The sequence below is a fragment of the Mustelus asterias genome, chromosome 11 (genome assembly GCF_964213995.1).
Source record: "Mustelus asterias chromosome 11, sMusAst1.hap1.1, whole genome shotgun sequence".
In the NCBI taxonomy this organism is placed as follows: Eukaryota; Metazoa; Chordata; class Chondrichthyes; order Carcharhiniformes; family Triakidae; genus Mustelus; species Mustelus asterias.
The window spans coordinates 57,512,523-57,530,311 of record NC_135811.1 but is presented as its reverse complement, the minus strand read 5'-3'; the positions used below and the strand labels follow the sequence as shown (position 1 = coordinate 57,530,311).

General features: G+C 42.1%; 1 protein-coding gene across 5 annotated transcripts in view; it reads left to right on the top strand.

Annotated features, from left to right (window-relative positions):
• Positions 1-17,789, top strand: part of jmjd1cb (jumonji domain containing 1Cb) — a 306,094-nt gene that overhangs the window by 280,612 nt on the left and 7,693 nt on the right. For all 5 annotated transcript variants that reach the window (XM_078223635.1, XM_078223634.1, XM_078223636.1 and 2 more), the window contains 2 exons: positions 12,985-13,124; positions 13,641-13,814. In XM_078223635.1, coding sequence (XP_078079761.1) covers positions 12,985-13,124; positions 13,641-13,814 — 314 coding nt within the window. The remainder of the gene's footprint in view (positions 1-12,984; positions 13,125-13,640; positions 13,815-17,789) is intronic.

Below are 17,789 nucleotides of genomic sequence, written 5' to 3'. Positions count from 1 at the left end.
TATCTTTTCCCAAAGGTAGGGGAGCCTAAAACTAGAGGGCATAGGTTTAAAGTGAGAGGGGAGAGATACAAAAGTGTCCAGAGGGGCAATTTTTTCACAGACGGTGGTGAGTGTCTGGAACAAGCTGCCAGAGGTAGTAGTAGAGGTGGGTACAATTTTATCTTTTAAAAAGCATTTAGATAGTTACATGGGTATGATGGGTATAGAGGGATATGGGCCAAATGCAGGCTAATTGGGATTAGCTTAAGGGTTTTTTTTAAAAAAAGGGCTGCATGGACAAGTGGGGCCGAAGGGAAGGGCCTGTTTCCATGCTGTAAACCTCTATGACTCTAGTTGATCGGTGGGAGCTAGGGGAGATTGCAACAAAGTAGGATGTGAGGCAGAGAAAGCATTAATAACTTTGTGAAACGCTATAGAAGGTGCTAGTAGTGGCATAAAACTAAAACATCAGAATGAGTTAATGGGAGAACAAAGATTGGTGCTGTATGAAAGCAAAACTGAAGAACAAGTGACAGATGACCCAGTGGGGATGGGGTGGGGAGGGGTATGGAGGGATGTGGTTTGCATTGGGACAAAATATACATCGGTGCCACTTCATGATTTTGTCTAGATTTGGAAAAAATATTGATTTTGCTTCAAATTTTCACATGGTGGCCCAGTAGTTAGCACTGTGACCTCACAGCGCCGGGGACCTGGTTCGATTCTGGCTTTGGGTGACTGTGGAGTTTGTGTGTTCTCCCCATGTCTATGTGGGTTTCCTCTGGGTGCTCCGGTTTTCAGGTTTCCGCCCACTGTTCAAAGATGTGCAGGTTAGTTGGATTAGCCATACTAAATTGCCCCTGAGCATCCATGGATGTGTAGGTTGGGTGGATTAGCCATAGCAAATGCGCGGAGTTGCAGCGATAGCACAGGGGGGGGCCTGGGTGGAATGCTCTTTCGGAGAGTTGTTCCAGACTCGATGGGCCAAATGGCCTCTGTGCACTGTAGGGATTCTATGATTCCACCTTTCTCGCGTTTTCTCTCTCTCTCTCTCATATCTTCACATCGTCCATCTTTGAAACTTCCCTTCTTTGATCTCTGTCTCTGTCTCTGTTTCCGGTGATAGACTGACCATCAGTACTCATTACAAGCCTGCCAACTCCCACAGCTACCTTGACTCCAGTTCCTTACACCTTGCTTCCTGTAAGGACTTCATTACTTTCGCCCAGTTTCTCCACCTCCATTGCGTCTGTTTTGATGATGCCATCTTTGCAAATTGGCACTTCTAACATGTCTTCTAACGTGAATAATGAAGTTATTCACTTTGGAAGAAATAATAGCAAATTGGATTATTATCTAAATGGAAAGAAATTACAACATGCTGCTGTGCAGAGGGACCTGGGGGTCCTTGTGCATGAGACGCAAAAACCCAGTCTGCAGGTGCAACAGGTGATCAAGAAGGCAAATGGGATGTTGGCCTATATCGCAAGGGAGATAGAATATAAAAGCAGAGATGTCTTGCTGCATCTGTACAGGGCATTGGTGAGGCCGCAGCTGGAATACTGTGTGCAGTATTGGTCCCCTTATTTGCGGAAGGATATATTGGCCTTGGAGGGAGTGCAGAGAAGGTTCACCAGGTTGAGACCAGAGATGAGGGGTGTTGATTATGAGGAGAGACTGAGCAGATTGGGTTTGTATTCGTTGGAATTTAGAAGGCTGAGGGGGGATCTTATAGAGACCGATAAGATAATAAGGGGCTGGATAGGGTAGAGGTGGAGAGATTCTTTCCACTTAGAAAGGAAACTAGAACTAGAGGGCACAGTCTCAAAATAAAGGGGGGTCGGTTTAGGACAGAGTTGAAGAGGAACTTCTTATCTCAGAGGGTGGTGAATCTCTGGAATTCTCTGCCCACTGAAGTGGTGGAAGCTACCTCGTTGAATATGTTTAAATCACGGATCGATGGATTCCTGATCGGTAAGGGAATTAGGGGTTATAGGGATCAGGCGGGTAAGTGGAACTGATCCACTTCAGATCAGCCATGATATTGAATGGCGGGGCAGGCTCGAGAGGCTAGATGGCCTACTCCTGCTCCTATTTCTTATGTTCTTATGTCTGTCTTTTTATAATACCGTCATCAATTTAATGGAAAAACAGTTGAGAGGGAGCCTGAGTAGGACTGGAACAAGGAATGTCCCACACGCCACAAAAAGATGGGCATAACCGGGGCCCGGGCGAGTATCCATTGCCATACCTTTTATTTGTGTGAATTGTTCAGGGAACGATTGCTACTCCAGGAAGAAGCAGAGAGCACTGAGACCCTCCTGGTGAGATTGGAGGTATAGTGGGATTGGACATCCATAATGAAGAAGAGGCGGTTAGGACCAGGAAACTGGAAGTTGTGGATATGACATAGGGCATCAGAGGAACCATGAATGTAGGTGGGAAGAGACTGGACAAGGGGAGAGAAGGTGCAGTCAGGATAGGCAAGAACAAGCAGTAATGATAGGTCTACCACATCAGTCCTTTTTGTAGATTTTTGGAAAGAGGTAGAAGTGGGCGGTGTGCAGGGTTGGGGACCGTAAGATTGGAGGCTGTGAAGGGAAGATCTCCAGAGGTGAAGAAGTGAGTGACGGTCCTGGAAACAATGGCTTAATGTTCATTGTTGGGGTTCATGGTCCAGGGATAGGTAGGAGGAAGTGTCTGAGAGTTGGTGCTCGGCTGGTCAGGGTTGGACCTAAGAAAATGGAGTGCAGCAGGTTCAGAAAGAGACAGATTGGAGTGAGTGGGAGAAGCAGAGAAATTGGAACTGATGATTCAAGCATCATTCCTAGCCTGAAATCTATTGCGGTGAGGATGCAAGGAGATGAAACGGAGTCCTTTGAGCACAGAACGTTCATCAGAGAGGGGAAGGTCAGAGTGTGTAATGAATATGTGACAAATGCGGGGATTAGAAGAACAAATCGTGTTAGAAGGACAGGAAGGTGTAGATGGTCCCGGATGAGCATTGGTGTCGGTCAGTTGTTGGAGCTTGTGCTCCTTAACACCTAAAAGAAAGAAAAATAGATTTTTGAGTGACAGACAAGTTCAGCTAGACATTGGATGAGCCGAAAAATAAAATGGAACTGGGGACATGGACAGCTTTGAGAGAGGGTGAATTGATGCTGCTGGAGAGAGGTATCAAGTGTGTACATTTGGTGGTGCATGGCACCACTGACAGTGATCCACTGACAGTGGATCTCAGAATGGGGCGAGAACAGCAGTCCGAAGAACATTCTCTGTCCTGTCTATCTGTGACTTGACTGTGGAAGTAACACCAAAGTTAAGCATAACAAAAATTGTAAACAGCTTGCTGTAGCAGTGAAGTTTAAGTAAACATTGAAACAGACCTTCACCTCAGATTACAAATGCACTCTCCTCAAATAGTTTCTCAATTGACAAAGTCTGATTTGATGAACAACAGTACCCAGCAACATGAACTTTATGGACCTGATTTTAATGAAAGCTTATATATGACTGTTACATTAGAGACCTTCCAACAAACCGCCATGAGTACCTTGCGGCATTCTGCAAAACACCCCATAAGTTGGAGTGCTGTGTTGCTCCCCCAAGACTATTACGGAAAACTTTTAAAGGCTAATTATCTGAAGTTCCACACCCCATGAAAAAGAGTGGCATAATGGGAGCTTGTTGAAATTGCCATAGCCCCTTCAATCATGACAGATCATTATCTCTCTTCAGGTATCAGTGGTGACCATAAACTCCTAATTATTGATCTATAATTATGCTTAGCAATTAATGTCTGGCAGTTGCCTTTTTCAGGTTCTTACTGACCAGAAGACACACTCACTTTTATCGCTTGGTGTATTGGAAGGATTTGCACATTGATCACCTGTTTTTTTAATTTGTAAAACATGGGCGTCGCTGGCTGACCAGCACTTATTGCCCATCCCTAGTTGCCTTTGAAATGAGTGGCTTGCTAGGCCATTTCAGAGGGCAGTTGAGACTCAAGAACATTGCTGTGGCTCTGGAGTCAGACCAAGTAAGGACGGCAGATTTCCTTCCCTCAAGGACATTAGTGAACAGATGGGTTTTTTCGACAATGATCTCATAATCATCAGTATTTTATTTATTTTTAAGTCTATTTATTAGTGTCACAAGTAGGCATACATTAACACTGCAATGAAATTACTGTGACAATCCCCTTGCCGCCCCACTCAGGATACACTGAGGGAGAATTTAGCATGGCCAATGCACATAACCAAGCACGTCTTTCGGACTGTGGGAGGAAACCGGAGCACCCGGTGGAAACCCACGCAGGCACAGGGAGAACGTGCAGACTCTGCACAGACATTGACCCAATCCGGGAATTGAACCCGGGTCCCCGGCATTGTGAGGCAGCAGTGCTAACCACTGTGCCACCGTGCCGCCAGTAGATTATTAATTCCAGATATTTATTTTTATTGAATTCAAATTCCACCATCTGCTGTGGTAGGATTCAAACCCAGGCCCTCAGAACTTTTAGCTGAGTTTCTGGATTAATAGTCTAGCAATACCACTAGGCCATTGTTATGAACATACCTTCCATAGCCCCCATCAAGGTCTGGAATGGGATTTCAACACAGAGCTTCTAGCTCAGAGGCAGGAACACTACTCACTAGCTCCCAGTCAGAAAGATGCTAAGGGCTCAGAATTAATGAAGTATTCAACATATTCAATACCACAATAGATAGCTGACTATTGACTATAGGGTCACTGAAGTCTTAAACCTCAATTAAGTAATAGAACAAGTGTTTGACAACCATACATGTACTGTTTTCCCCAGTTGATCATTTTTATTTTCATATTTATTGAGCTTGTGTGCTTAGCATGGTTTGAAAGTGGTAACAACATATGCCTTGGAATTGAATGCCATTCTGGTGACAACTCTATTAATTTGGGTCCCCCCCCCTTAATGATTATTAAATGTTACTTCTGTACCATGGATTCAAAATCAAATTACACAAACTGAATTTACCACTAGAATATTGGATAGCACAATAGTCCTGAGTGCCTTGAAACCCAAGGCATGTCCACCAATGTTGGAGTGATAGAAAAGCTGTGCAGACATGGAACGCAGATATCTTGGAGAATTGTAGGGAATGAGATGGTTAAATGGAAAGTTGGAGAGATGGAGTGGCAGTTTGTAAGGATAACCATCAGCTACAATATCACCTTCCACAGAGATCATCTGGAAGCTGTGTTGTCAGCATCCTAAGGCCATGCAACTTGAGGTATGTGCAAGGCAAGGCCCACTCAGTTACATAAATGTACTCACCAAGAATACACCTTATCAAACGTTCTAATGCAGAAAATTCATAAACTCCCTGTTGCAAACTTGTAAACAGCACCATTTACAAACACTGGAAAAGCCTCAGGAGATCTGATTCCAGAACCCAACCACTGAACAGAAATGAGGAGCAATCTTGGAAATTGAGCCCCTTGCAGCATCATGTGCATTTTTGTCACTCCTGAGTTGGCAGAGAAAAGCTGACCAATTCCCCTTCATCCACACCGATATCTACAGATGTGTAACTGAGATCCATACAATGTCCAACTGGTCCATAGTCACCATCTTGGGAATCGGCAATTGTCTAAAATGGAAGTTTTACTTCCTCTAACTTGCTGAGCAACTAATTATCTCTGAACTTGTCGTGGAGCCACCACCATTAATTGTGTTGTGAGTTTTTCCAATTGTTTATATCTGGTAGAGCATATATAGATTGTTGCAGATATCAGAATTGATGGAAGTTGAGGGATAGCGTTCAGAAAGATGTAGATAGTGAACTGTTCTACCTAATGCACCCCTGACCCTAAACCAATGGCTACGCTTAATATAGAAGTATCAACTGGGGGAAATAGTTCAATACCTGACTGTCAAACACTTATTTTATTTCTTAATTGTGGTTTAAAATTTCAGTGAAGTTCGTAGATCAGGTCAGTAATCAGTTATATATTATGTAATTGAATACTTAATTGATTCTCAGCCCTTAGTGCCATTATGACTGGGAAATCTTTTAAATCATCAATTCTCTTCCCTTTTCTCCTGCACACCATTTTTGAATGTTCCTTTCTGGTATATTGTTTCATGTTTTCTCTTGCAACTGCTCAGTTAACCATTTCTATTTTTGAATGTGAATGTGGGCTTTTCTTTGACTGGTCTTGTCTTCACCAGGCTGAGAAGCACAGGTCCTTTCAGCAGATATTGCAGGATAGTAATGAGGAAATCTTGGTCGACTTTCCAAATCTTGCTTGACTTTTCCTTTTGGAGCTCGTGGGTTTTGCGATATCTTTACCTTTCAGCGGGGGCAATAAACTGACTATAGCAAGTTGGACACCCATAATTACATAATATATAACTGATTACTGACCTTTACCCGTGTCCCAAATGTCTTTAGCTTAGTACAAACTAGGAGTTGAACCTGAGACCTTCAGATAAACACAGTAAGAAGTTTAACAACACCAGGTTAAAGTCCAACAGGTTTATTTGGTAGCAAAAGCCACACAAGCTTTCGGAGCTCTTAGCCCCTTCTTCAGGTGAGTGGGAATTCTGTTCACAAACAGAGCTTATAAAGACACAGACTCAATTTACATGAATAATGGTTGGAATGCGAATACTTACAATTAATCAAGTCTTTAAGAAACGAAACAATGTGAGTGGAGAGAGCATCAAGACAGGCTAAAAAGATGTGTATTGTCTCCAGACAAGACAGCCAGTGAAACTCTGCAGGTCCACGCAACTGTGGGAGTTACAAATAATGTCCCGATGTCAAGATGTCCCGAGGCATGGTACATTGGGGAAACTATGCAGACGCTGCGACAACGGATGAATGAACACCGCTCGACAATCACCAGGCAAGACTGTTCTCTTCCTGTTGGGGAGCACTTCAGCGGTCACGGGCATTCGGCCTCTGATATTCGGGTAAGCGTTCTCCAAGGCAGCCTTCGCGACACACGACAGCGCAGAGTCGCTGAGCAGAAACTGATAGCCAAGTTCCGCACACACGAGGACGGCCTCAACCGGGATATTGGGTTCATGTCACACTATTTGTAACCCCCACAGTTGCCTGAACCTGCAGAGTTTCACTGGCTGTCTTGTCTGGAGACAATACACATCTTTTTAGCCTGTCTTGATGCTCTCTTCACTCACATTGTTTTGTTTCTTAAAGACTTGATTAGTTGTAAGTATTCGCATTCCAACCATTATTCATGTAAATTGAGTCTGTGTCTTTATAAGCTCTGTTTGTGAACAGAATTCCCACTCACCTGAAGAAGGGGCTAAGAGCTCCGAAAGCTTGTGTGGCTTTTGCTACCAAATAAACCTGTTGGACTTTAACCTGGTGTTGTTAAACTTCTTACTGTGTTTACCCCAGTCCAACGCCGGCATCTCCACATCATGACCTTCAGATAAGGCAGGGTAAAGTTGTGGAACATGAAGGGAGAATCCATCTGATGATATTGTTTTTTCGCCAAGAAGTGTACTTTAATAACCAAATTCAGTACCAAGCAAATGGCACCTTTAGCAGTTTTCATTGTCGCTTCATTCACGGGAAGTGGAGGAAAGGATATGTCAAGAGATTCTGGATAGGTGCAGAAAAAATAGGGTTGTTGTAGTGGGGGACTTTAATTTCCCTGGCACAGACTGGAAAGTGCTTAGAGCTGGGGGTCTGGACAGGGAGGAATTTGTAAAATGCGTACTGGAAGGTTCTTTGGAACAGTATGTAGATAGCCCGACTAGAGAGGGGGCTATACTGGACCTAGTTCTGGGAAATGAGCCCGGTCAGGTCGTCAAAGTTTCGGTAGGGGAACATGTGGCAAATAGTGACCACAACTCTGTTAACTTTAGGATAGTAATGGACAAGGATGAGTGCTGTCCTACGGGCAGGGTGCTAAATTGGGGGAAGGCTAACTATAGCCGGATTAGGCAGGAATTGGTGGATGTTGATTGGGAGAGGATGTTCGAGGGTAAGTCCGCGTCTGGCATGTGGGAGTCTTTTAAGGAACTATTGATAAGGCTGCAGGATAGGCATGTGCCTGTAAAAAGGAAAAATAGGAAAGGTAGGATTCGAGAGCCGTGGATAACCAGGGAAATTGAGGATCTGACTAAAAAGAAAAGAGAGGCGTACGTTAAGTCCAGGCAACTGAAAACAGATGGAGCTCTGGAGGAATACAGAGAGAGTAGGAAAGAACTCAAACGGGGAGTTAGAAGGGCAAAAAGAGGTCACGAGATGTTCTTGGCAGGCAGGATTAAGGAGAATCCTAAGGCATTCTATTCATACGTTAGGAACAAAAGAGTTGTCAGGGAGAAAATCGGACCTCTCAGGGACAAAGGAGGGGAATTATGCTTAGAACCCAAGGGAATAGGGGAGATCCTAAATGAATACTTTGCATCGGTATTCACGAAGGAGAGGGGCGTGTTAACCGGGAGTGTCTCGGAGGGAGGTGTTGACCCGTTAGAGAAAATTTCCATTACAAGAGAGGAAGTGTTAGGTTTTTTTAGGGAACATTAAAACTGACAAAGCCCCAGGGCCTGATGGCATCTATCCTCGACTGCTCAGGGAGACGAGAGATGAAATTGCTGGGCCTCTGACGGAAATCTTTGTCGCTTCTTTGGACACGGGAGAGGTCCCTGAGGATTGGAGGATAGCGAATGTGGTCCCGTTGTTTAAGAAGGGTAGCAGGGATAACCCAGGAAATTATAGGTCGGTGAGCTTGACGTCCGTGGTAGGGAAGTTGTTGGAGAGGATTCTTAGAGACAGGATGTATGTGCATTTAGAACGGAACAATCTCATTAGTGACAGACAGCATGGTTTTGTAAGAGGGAGGTCGTGCCTTACAAATTTGGTGGAGTTTTTTGAGGAAGTGACAAAAACGGTTGATGAAGGAAGGGCCGTGAATGTCGTCTATATGGATTTCAGTAAGGCATTTGTCAAAGTCCCACATGGCAGGTTGGTTAAGAAGGTTAAGGCTCATGGGATACAAGGAGAAGTGGCTAGATGGGTGGAGAACTGGCTTGGCCATAGGAGACAGAGGGTAGTGGTCGAAGGGTCTTTTTCCGGCTGGAGGTCTGTGACCAGCGGTGTTCCGCAGGGCTCTGTACTGGGGCCTCTGCTATTTGTGATATATATAAATGATTTGAAAGAAGGTGTAACTGGTGTAATCAGCAAGTTTGCGGATGACACGAAGATGGCTGGACTTGCGGATAGCGAAGAGCATTGTCGGGCAATACAGCAGGATATAGATAGGCTGGAAAATTGGGCGGAGAGGTGGCAGATGGAGTTTAATCCGGATAAATGCGAAGTGATGCATTTTGGAAGAAATAATGAAGGGAGGAGTTATACAATAAATGGCAGAGTCATCAGGAGTATAGAAACACAGAGGGACCTAGGTGTGCAAGTCCACAAATCCTTGAAGGTGGCAACACAGGTGGAGAAGGTGGTGAAGAAGGCATATGGTATGCTTGCCTTTATAGGACGGGGTATAGAGTATAAAAGCTGGAGTCTGATGATGCAGCTGTATAGAACGCTGGTTAGGCCACATTTGGAGTACTGCGTCCAGTTCTGGTCGCCGCACTACCAGAAGGACGTAGAGGCTTTAGAGAAAGTGCAGAGAAGGTTTACCAGGATGTTGCCTGGTATGGAGGGTCTTAGCTATGAGGAGAGATTGGGTAGACTGGGGTTGTTCTCCCTGGAAAGACGGAGAATGAGGGGAGATCTAATAGAGGTGTACAAGATTATGAAGGGGATAGATAGGGTGAACAGTGGGAAGCTTTTTCCCAGGTCGGAGGTGACGATCACGAGGGGTCACGGGCTCAAGGTGAGAGGGGCGAAGTATAACTCAGATATCAGAGGGATGTTTTTTTACACAGAGGGTGGTGGGGGCCTGGAATGCGCTGCCAAGTAGGGTGGTGGAGGCAGGCACGCTGACATCATTTAAGACTTACCTGGATAGTCACATGAGCAGCCTGGGAATGGAGGGATACAAACGATTGGTCTAGTTGGACCAATGAGCGGCACAGGCTTGGAGGGCCGAAGGGCCTGTTTCCTGTGCTGTACTGTTCTTTGTTCTTTGTTCATTTCCTCTTTATTGGCAACTTAACAGATGAAGGAAATCAGCAATATGTCATGTGTAGCAGTAGACCGTGGTTTTGGGTTTCATTTAAAAATTGTGTAAATGATTACAAAACTTAATCTTTAATCTCCTGTAGTATTGTATTGTGGAAATGTTTTCTTCAGCGTGAGAGGCTAAAATTGGACCATTATATATAAGATGTGATTAAGTTCATGTTTTTGAGCCATACATTCTGACCCTTTTAAATCTCTATTATAAACATAGACTTTGGAATTTATAATGAAAACTGCTGATGTAAACTTGTCATGCTGACATTGTGAACTCCAGCCACCGCCTATGTATCAGTAAGAGTAAGGACAGCATTACAAGTTTACATTATCCGTCTCCGTTATAAACATGGACCAAGGAAAATGTCTTGGAACAAGTTGGCAGGAACTGTCCACAGACACATGGATAAATTAATATTTCAACATTCTGTGCTGCAGAACATTTGGATAAGGTTCACACTTATGGTTCCCTTCATAAGTTCCATCTTGGTCATTATGACATTGGGAAGACAGCAGACACAAAGCTGGAAATTTGGAGGTTTAAGTGTAGCACGACTGTCATCAGTGACTGCTTTGTTTGGATGAAGGAAAAACCTTTTATATAATGCCATTAACAACATTGATACGTCCTGAAGTGCTTTACAGTCAATAGAGTACTTTCTGAACTCTTGTCACTGTTGTAATGTATGGAATGTGACAGTTAATTTGTATACATCAAGCTCCCACAAACAATACAATGATGACCCAATATCTGCTTTAGTAATACTCAGGAGAACTCTTCTTTGAAATTGTGTCCCAGAATCTTTTACATCCACCTGAGAGGGCAGACAAAATCTCACTTTAATATGTTATCCAGAAAATTGCACCTCCAATAGTGTAGCACACTGTTCTGAGATCTCAGTCTAGATTTTCTGCCTGTAAGTGAAGAGAGCATTATAAACACTAAATGTTATCAGATTAATCGAGTAAATAGATATTTGAACTCCCTTCCTGCTTCTTCCCTTCTTAATGTAGAGATGCCAGTGTTGGACTGGGGTGAACACAGTAAGAGTTTTAACAACACCAGGTTAAAGTCCAACTGGTTTATTTGGTAGAAAATACCATTAGCTTTCGGAGCGCTGCTCCTTACTGTGTTCTTCCCTTCTTAAACATGTCTTTCAAAGAGCTATTGATGACATCTGTCAATATATCTGTGAACTAGACCATCAGATGATATTGTCCATTCATTGTGTGCAATGAGCACAATACATTGAGAGTTGTTTCTTAACATTAACTGAAAACCACTAAATCAGATTTTAAATGTTGCTGCCTAAAGAAAGAACAGGCTTGCATTTATATAATTTATTTCGTGACCTCAGGAGGTTCAAAGCACTTCATTGCAAATTAAGTACTATTTTGAAATATAGTCACAGATTGATGGTTGTTTTTGCAACAGATTGAGGATGGATTGCCTGTTTACATCAAAAAAGCAGTAATTATGGTCTATCTGATGCTGCCAATAAAGAAAAAAATCATATTTAAAATTGCTGATTGCATGACTATGTTTTGATTTTTAGGAAATAGAGGACCATATTTGCATTTTTCTTTTCATCAGAATTGTAATTGTAATGTAAAGAAAAAAGATTTTCCATTTCATCTAATTGGTACCCATAAGCCTTGTAACAATATTAATAACATAATGTAATGAAGAGCCCAAGTCTGATTTCAAATAATTCAGCTGATGTCTAGAGCTGTTCACAACAACAACCCAATCCATGATTGAGAAATCCCTTAGACAATACTATATTCCTCACATTTTAACAGCTGTCACCGGGCAGTATTGCATGTTTTTTAAAAATGCATTCATGAGATGCCATCGCTGACTGTGCCAGCATTTTATTGTCCATCTCTAATTGCTTGCTGTCTGGCTTGCTAGGCCATTTCAGAGAGCATTACTGTGGATCTCGAGTCACATGTAGACCAAACCAGTTAAGGACTTCCTTAAAGGACATTATTGAACCAGATGGGTTTTTTTTACAACATGGTTTCATAATCATCCTTAATTCCAGATTTTTATTGAATTCAAATTTCACCATCTACAATGATGGAATTCTAATTAGGGTCCCTCGAGGGTAACCCTGGATTATTAGTCCAGTGACAATACCACTATGCCACTGCCTGTGTAAATTGCCACATCTACAACTGTGCATTTATGGTGTTGGCAGCAAACACAATCAATTCCTAAACACCAACATAATGAGCCACTCCCAACTCATCCTGGAACTTATAATTTTATGGTGCAAGAGAAAACCAAAATGGCAGGTCTCAAAGCAGAGCTTCAATAGTTAAAGTAATTGACATCCACCTCTAAGTAAGAACCTGCCGCTCACTTTTTAATACTTTGTCTGTGGTAAAAAAAAAACATAGCACTCCCTGCCTTCTATCTTCCTTTAATGACATGTTGTCACGGTAGCTGTAGAGAAAACTCACTAATAAAACAAAGTCATCCCAAGGTCGAAGAATTTTATATCACTGTCTGAAATTGCATAGTTGTTCTTGAAGAAGCTTTGTCTCTGAAAAAATGTTTTCCTACATTCTTGGTGGAATTTATTGGCTTGGGGATTATCTATTATATATATATGAGACCTACTTAGATTGCAGTGAGAGGAACTCTCCATGTGCTAGGTAAAGTATCTTGTTTAGATAATTGAAACCATTTTAATCACCTGTTCAGTTGCAAGTCTCTAACAGCTGTTTTCAATGCCATACTCTGAACATAAAACCGTCAAGCTTGTGCAATGGAACATACTTGTGGCGCTAATAAATAAACTTAAACAGTATTTGCAAAAATGCCCAATTTGTGCTTTTCCAGCTATCTTGACGAAAATTGAGGAAGATGAAATTGATGAAAACACAAAGAAAAGATTGAAGGATAGTGATGAGACTCCAGGTGCTTTGTGGCACATTTTTTCAGCCAAAGATACAAACAAAATAAGGAAGTTTCTACAAAAGGTGAGCAGTTTATACACTTAGACAGCACAAAACTTCAGCAGAAGTGCACTGATCTGCCATGTTGTGGTGCAAACCCAAAAGGTTAGCAACATTGAATGGTTTTGGAAATGGGTTAGGTTCCATAGTTTTATGGACTGAAGAAATTTGGATTGGTTCCTTTTCATTTCTATTGAAGTAATGAACCACAAAGTAAAATCTCATCAAGATATTGAAGAATATATCTTCTAATTGCCTTGTTTGACATTTTTCAAGTCTTTTATCGTCAAGGGAATTTTATTAAAACAAGATGGCTTACTGTAATGTGCCCAGCTATAAGTTTATATTTCCTGGGAGAAGTTGTTTTCATTTTATTTCTTTGTTAACAAAACTGTATCAAAGTTTAAAAAGCTTCTTATGAAATCACAGCTTACCTAGGACAAGAACCCTTTGTTTCACAATTCAGAGGTGTATCTGACAACTGAGTGTAATGCAGGGATGTTAGAAAATTTATTTGTTTGTTGTGCCCCCATCAAAAAGGCTAATGAGGATCAGGGTCAGGAATCGCTTGAACATGAGCCAATCCGTGATCAGACTTGCTACCTGAACAAGAAACTGCGCCGGAAGCTCTATGAAGAATGTGGAATACGCAGTTGGGCTATCTTCCAGTTCTTGGGTGATGCAGTCTTCATACCAGCAGGGGCACTGCGTCAGGTAATTCAAGACGGTCTCTACTAGAGAATAAGGAATAGTAGCAGCAGTCGGCCATTTGGGTCTTCGAGACTGCTCCGCTATTCACTAAGATCTTGACTGATGATCCACCTCAACTCCAGTTTCCTGCACATTCCTCATAAAATTTCATTCCCTTAGTTTCCAAAATATTGTCAATTTCTGGCTTGAATGTACTCAACGATTGAACATCACAGCTCTCTGGGATAGAAAACTGTAAAGATTCATGACTATTTGATTCATGACCTCATCTCAATTCTAAATGGTCAACTGCTTATTCTGAGACTGTGGCCCTCCAGCTCAGGGGAAAATATCTTCCGAGCATCCACCCTGTCAATCCCTTTAAGAATTTTATATGTTTCAATGAGAACACTTCTCATCCTTCTAAACTCCAGAAAACATAGGCCTATCTCTCCTCATAGGACAATATGCCAGGAATTGGAGTAATGAATCTGCATTGCACTCCCAAGGCAAGTGTATCTTTTCTTACATAACACTCCAGGTATGGTCATAACTAGACCCAATACAATTGCAGAAAGGTTAATTCTTGTATTCCAATGCCTCTGTAATAAAAGGTAACATAAGAGCAGAAATAGGCTGTTCGGCCCATCGAGCCTGCTCTGCCATTCAATGAGATCATGACTGATCTGATGTAATCCTCAACTCCACTTTTCTACTTTATCCCCATAACCCTCGATTCCCTTACTAATTAAAAATCTGTCTATCTCAGCCTTGAACGTACTTAACGACCCAGCCTCTGCGGTAAAGAATTCCACAGATTCACAACCCTCCAAGAGAAAAAATTCCTCCTCTCTTGTCTTAAATGGGTGACCTCTTATTCTGAGATTGTGCCCTCTGGTCCTAGACTCTCCCACAAGGAGAAACAATCTCTCAGCGGGCTTGGCAGGGTAGATGCTGAGAATCCGATATGTCTCCATAAGGTTGCCTCTCGTTCTTCTAAACTCCAGTGAGTGCAGATCCAACCTACTCAACCTCCTCTTAAGACAATCCCTCTATACCTGGGTTCAACTTTGTGAACCTTCTCTGGACGTCTCCAATGCAAGTATATCTAAGGGAACTAATAATAGTTCACAGTGTTCCAGGTGTGATCTTACTAGTGTCTTGTATAGTTTCAGCAAGATTCACTAATTTTATACTCCACTCTCTTCGAAATAAAGACCAACATTCTGTTTGCCTTCTCTCTTACCTGCTAAATGTGTAAGCTAGCTTTTTGTGATTTATGTACCAGGACCCCCAAATCCCTCTGTGCTGCAGCTTTCTGCAGTCTTTCTCCATTCAAATAACGTTCAGCTCATTTATTCTTCCTACCAAAGTGCATAACTTCATATTTTTGTACATTATATTCCATCTGCCAAGTTTTTGCCCACTCATCTAACCTGTCTATATTTCTCAGTCGACTCTGTGTCATCCTCACCACTTGCCTTCACACCTATTTTTGTGTCATCTGCAAACTTGGCAATAGTACCTTCACTTCCCTCGCCCAAGCTATTAGTATATACTGTAAATAATATTGGCCCCAGTACTGATCCCTGTGGCACTCGACTATTTAGTTACAGATCGCCTACCTAAAAATTCCCCTCTTATCCCAACTCTGTCTTCTATCAGTTAGCCAGTCTTCTCCATTGTAATATACTGCCCCCAGCACCATGGACTCTTATTAAGTAGCCTTTGTGCAGAAGCTTATGGAACACTTTTTGGAAATCCAAGTATATTACTTGGGTTCGATTCCCGGCTTAGGTCACTGTCTGTGTGGAGTTTGCACATTCTCCTCGTGTCTGCGTGGGTTTCCTCCGGGTGCTCCAGTTTCCTCCCACATTCCAAAGATGTGCGGGTTAGGTTGATTGGCCATGCTTAAATTGCCCCTTAGTGTCCTGAGATGTGTAGGTTAGAGGGATTAGTGGGTAAAATATGTAGGGATATGGGGATAGGGCCTAGGTGGGATTGTGGTCGGTGCAGACTCGATGGGCCGAATGGCCTCTTTCTGCACTGTAGGGTTTCTATGATTACATCTACAGGTTCCCCTTTATCTTGCTCATTCTCACCTCAAAGAATTTAATAAATTGTCAGGCATGATTTCCCCCCCATGAAGCCATGCTGACTCTGCTTGATGATATTATGCTTTTCTAAATGCTCTGCTATTACATCCTTTAGAAAGGGCTCTACCATTTTCCAATGACAGATGTTAAGCTAGCTGGCCGACAGCTACCTGTCTTTTTTTGTCTCTTTCCTTTTCTGAATAAGGGTGTTACATTGGCAGTTTTCCAAACTTCTGGGACTTTTCCAGACTTTAAGAAAGATTACTACCAGTGAGTGCATCCACTATCTCTGTAGCTACTTCCTTTAGCATCCTAGGATGCAACCCATCTGGTCCAGGAGAATTTTCGACCTTTAGCCCTATTAGTTTCCCTAATACTTTTGCTCTAGCAATTACATTTATTTCTGAGCCCCGCGCCCCCATCCTTTTTTTTGACCCTTGATTTTGGAATGTTATTAGTGTCTTTCACCGTGAAGACTGATGCAAAGTATTTATTTAACTTCACTGTCATTTCCAGGTTCCCCATCATTATTTCCCCAGTCTCATTCTCTAAGGCACTTTGGCCTCTTGCCCTACTTTTTATATATTTAAAGAAGCTCTTGCTGTCTGTTTTTATATTGCTTGCTAAGTTTATCTTTTCCCTCTTTATTTTCTTTGGTCATCGTTTGTAAGTTTTTGAAACTTTCCCAAACCTCTGGTTTACCACTAACCTTTGCCACATTGTATGTTGTTTTTCCTTTCAGTTTAATACTATAATTAACTTCCTTAATTAACCATGGTTGATTTATCCCCTTCTTCCTCACTGGGATATAGCTTAGTTGTGAGTCATAATCTATTTTCCTAAACTTCTGCCATTGCTGATCAACCATCTTTTCTGCTAAACTCCTTTCCCAGTCCACTGCAGCCAACTCTGCCCTCATTCCTTTGTGACTGCCCTTTTTAAGTTTCCAAGTTTCTCACTTTCAAGCTGAATGCTAAATTCAAACATGTTATGGTCACTGCTTCCGAGGGGTTCTTTTACTCTAGGATTGTTTATTCAACCTGCCTCATTACACATTAATAGATCCAAAATAGCCTGATCCCTGGTTGGATCCACAACGTATTGTTCTTGGAATTATTCTTTATGGCTACCTTTGCCAATTTGATTTTCCCAATCCACCTGATGATTAAAGTCACCCATGATTAATGTGCTGCCTTTTTTACGTGCCCTCATTATCTCTTGATTTATTCTGTGTCCTACAGTATGGCTTTCCTATATGTGCGCTGTATCTAGATGTTAACATTCCTGTGATTCTTGCAGAAGGACACCAGGCTTCTCCAAATACCAACATTTACGGTCTCTAAACTGTTCAAAGTATTCTAAAAAATTGTACATTGGGATGAAGGAATTATCTCCTGCCAATCCCATGAGCACTAACTTTGTGCAAAAATCCTCTTGTGTGGAATCTTAGTGAATGCTCATTGAAAATACAAATACGCTACACTACTAGCTCCTTCTTACCTAGTCTGAGTGTTAAAACCTCAGAAGACTCCTAACAGGTCTAACATCTTGATTTTCCTTTTGCACATCAATGCTGACGCTGCCTATCCCCTCTATAAGTCGAGTATTCTGGAATATTTAGTCACTCTGGAACCCCAGCCTCCTTTAGGGCTGCTGGGCCATTCTCTCTGTGCTATTAATTCATATATTTTGTTGTGAATACTTAACTTGATAGAGACTTTAACTTTCACTTTTTTTCTGTTGTTCCTGATGTCACCTTAGCCTCTTAATGCCTTTGGTTACCTTCCAAATCCATTCTGTAAATTTTTACCCACATCACAACTCTGCTTTACATTTTTGGCAATTTTTGTGACTTCTTTCCCAAATTCTTCCATTCTTTACTCCATTGAGTTTAAATTCCTGT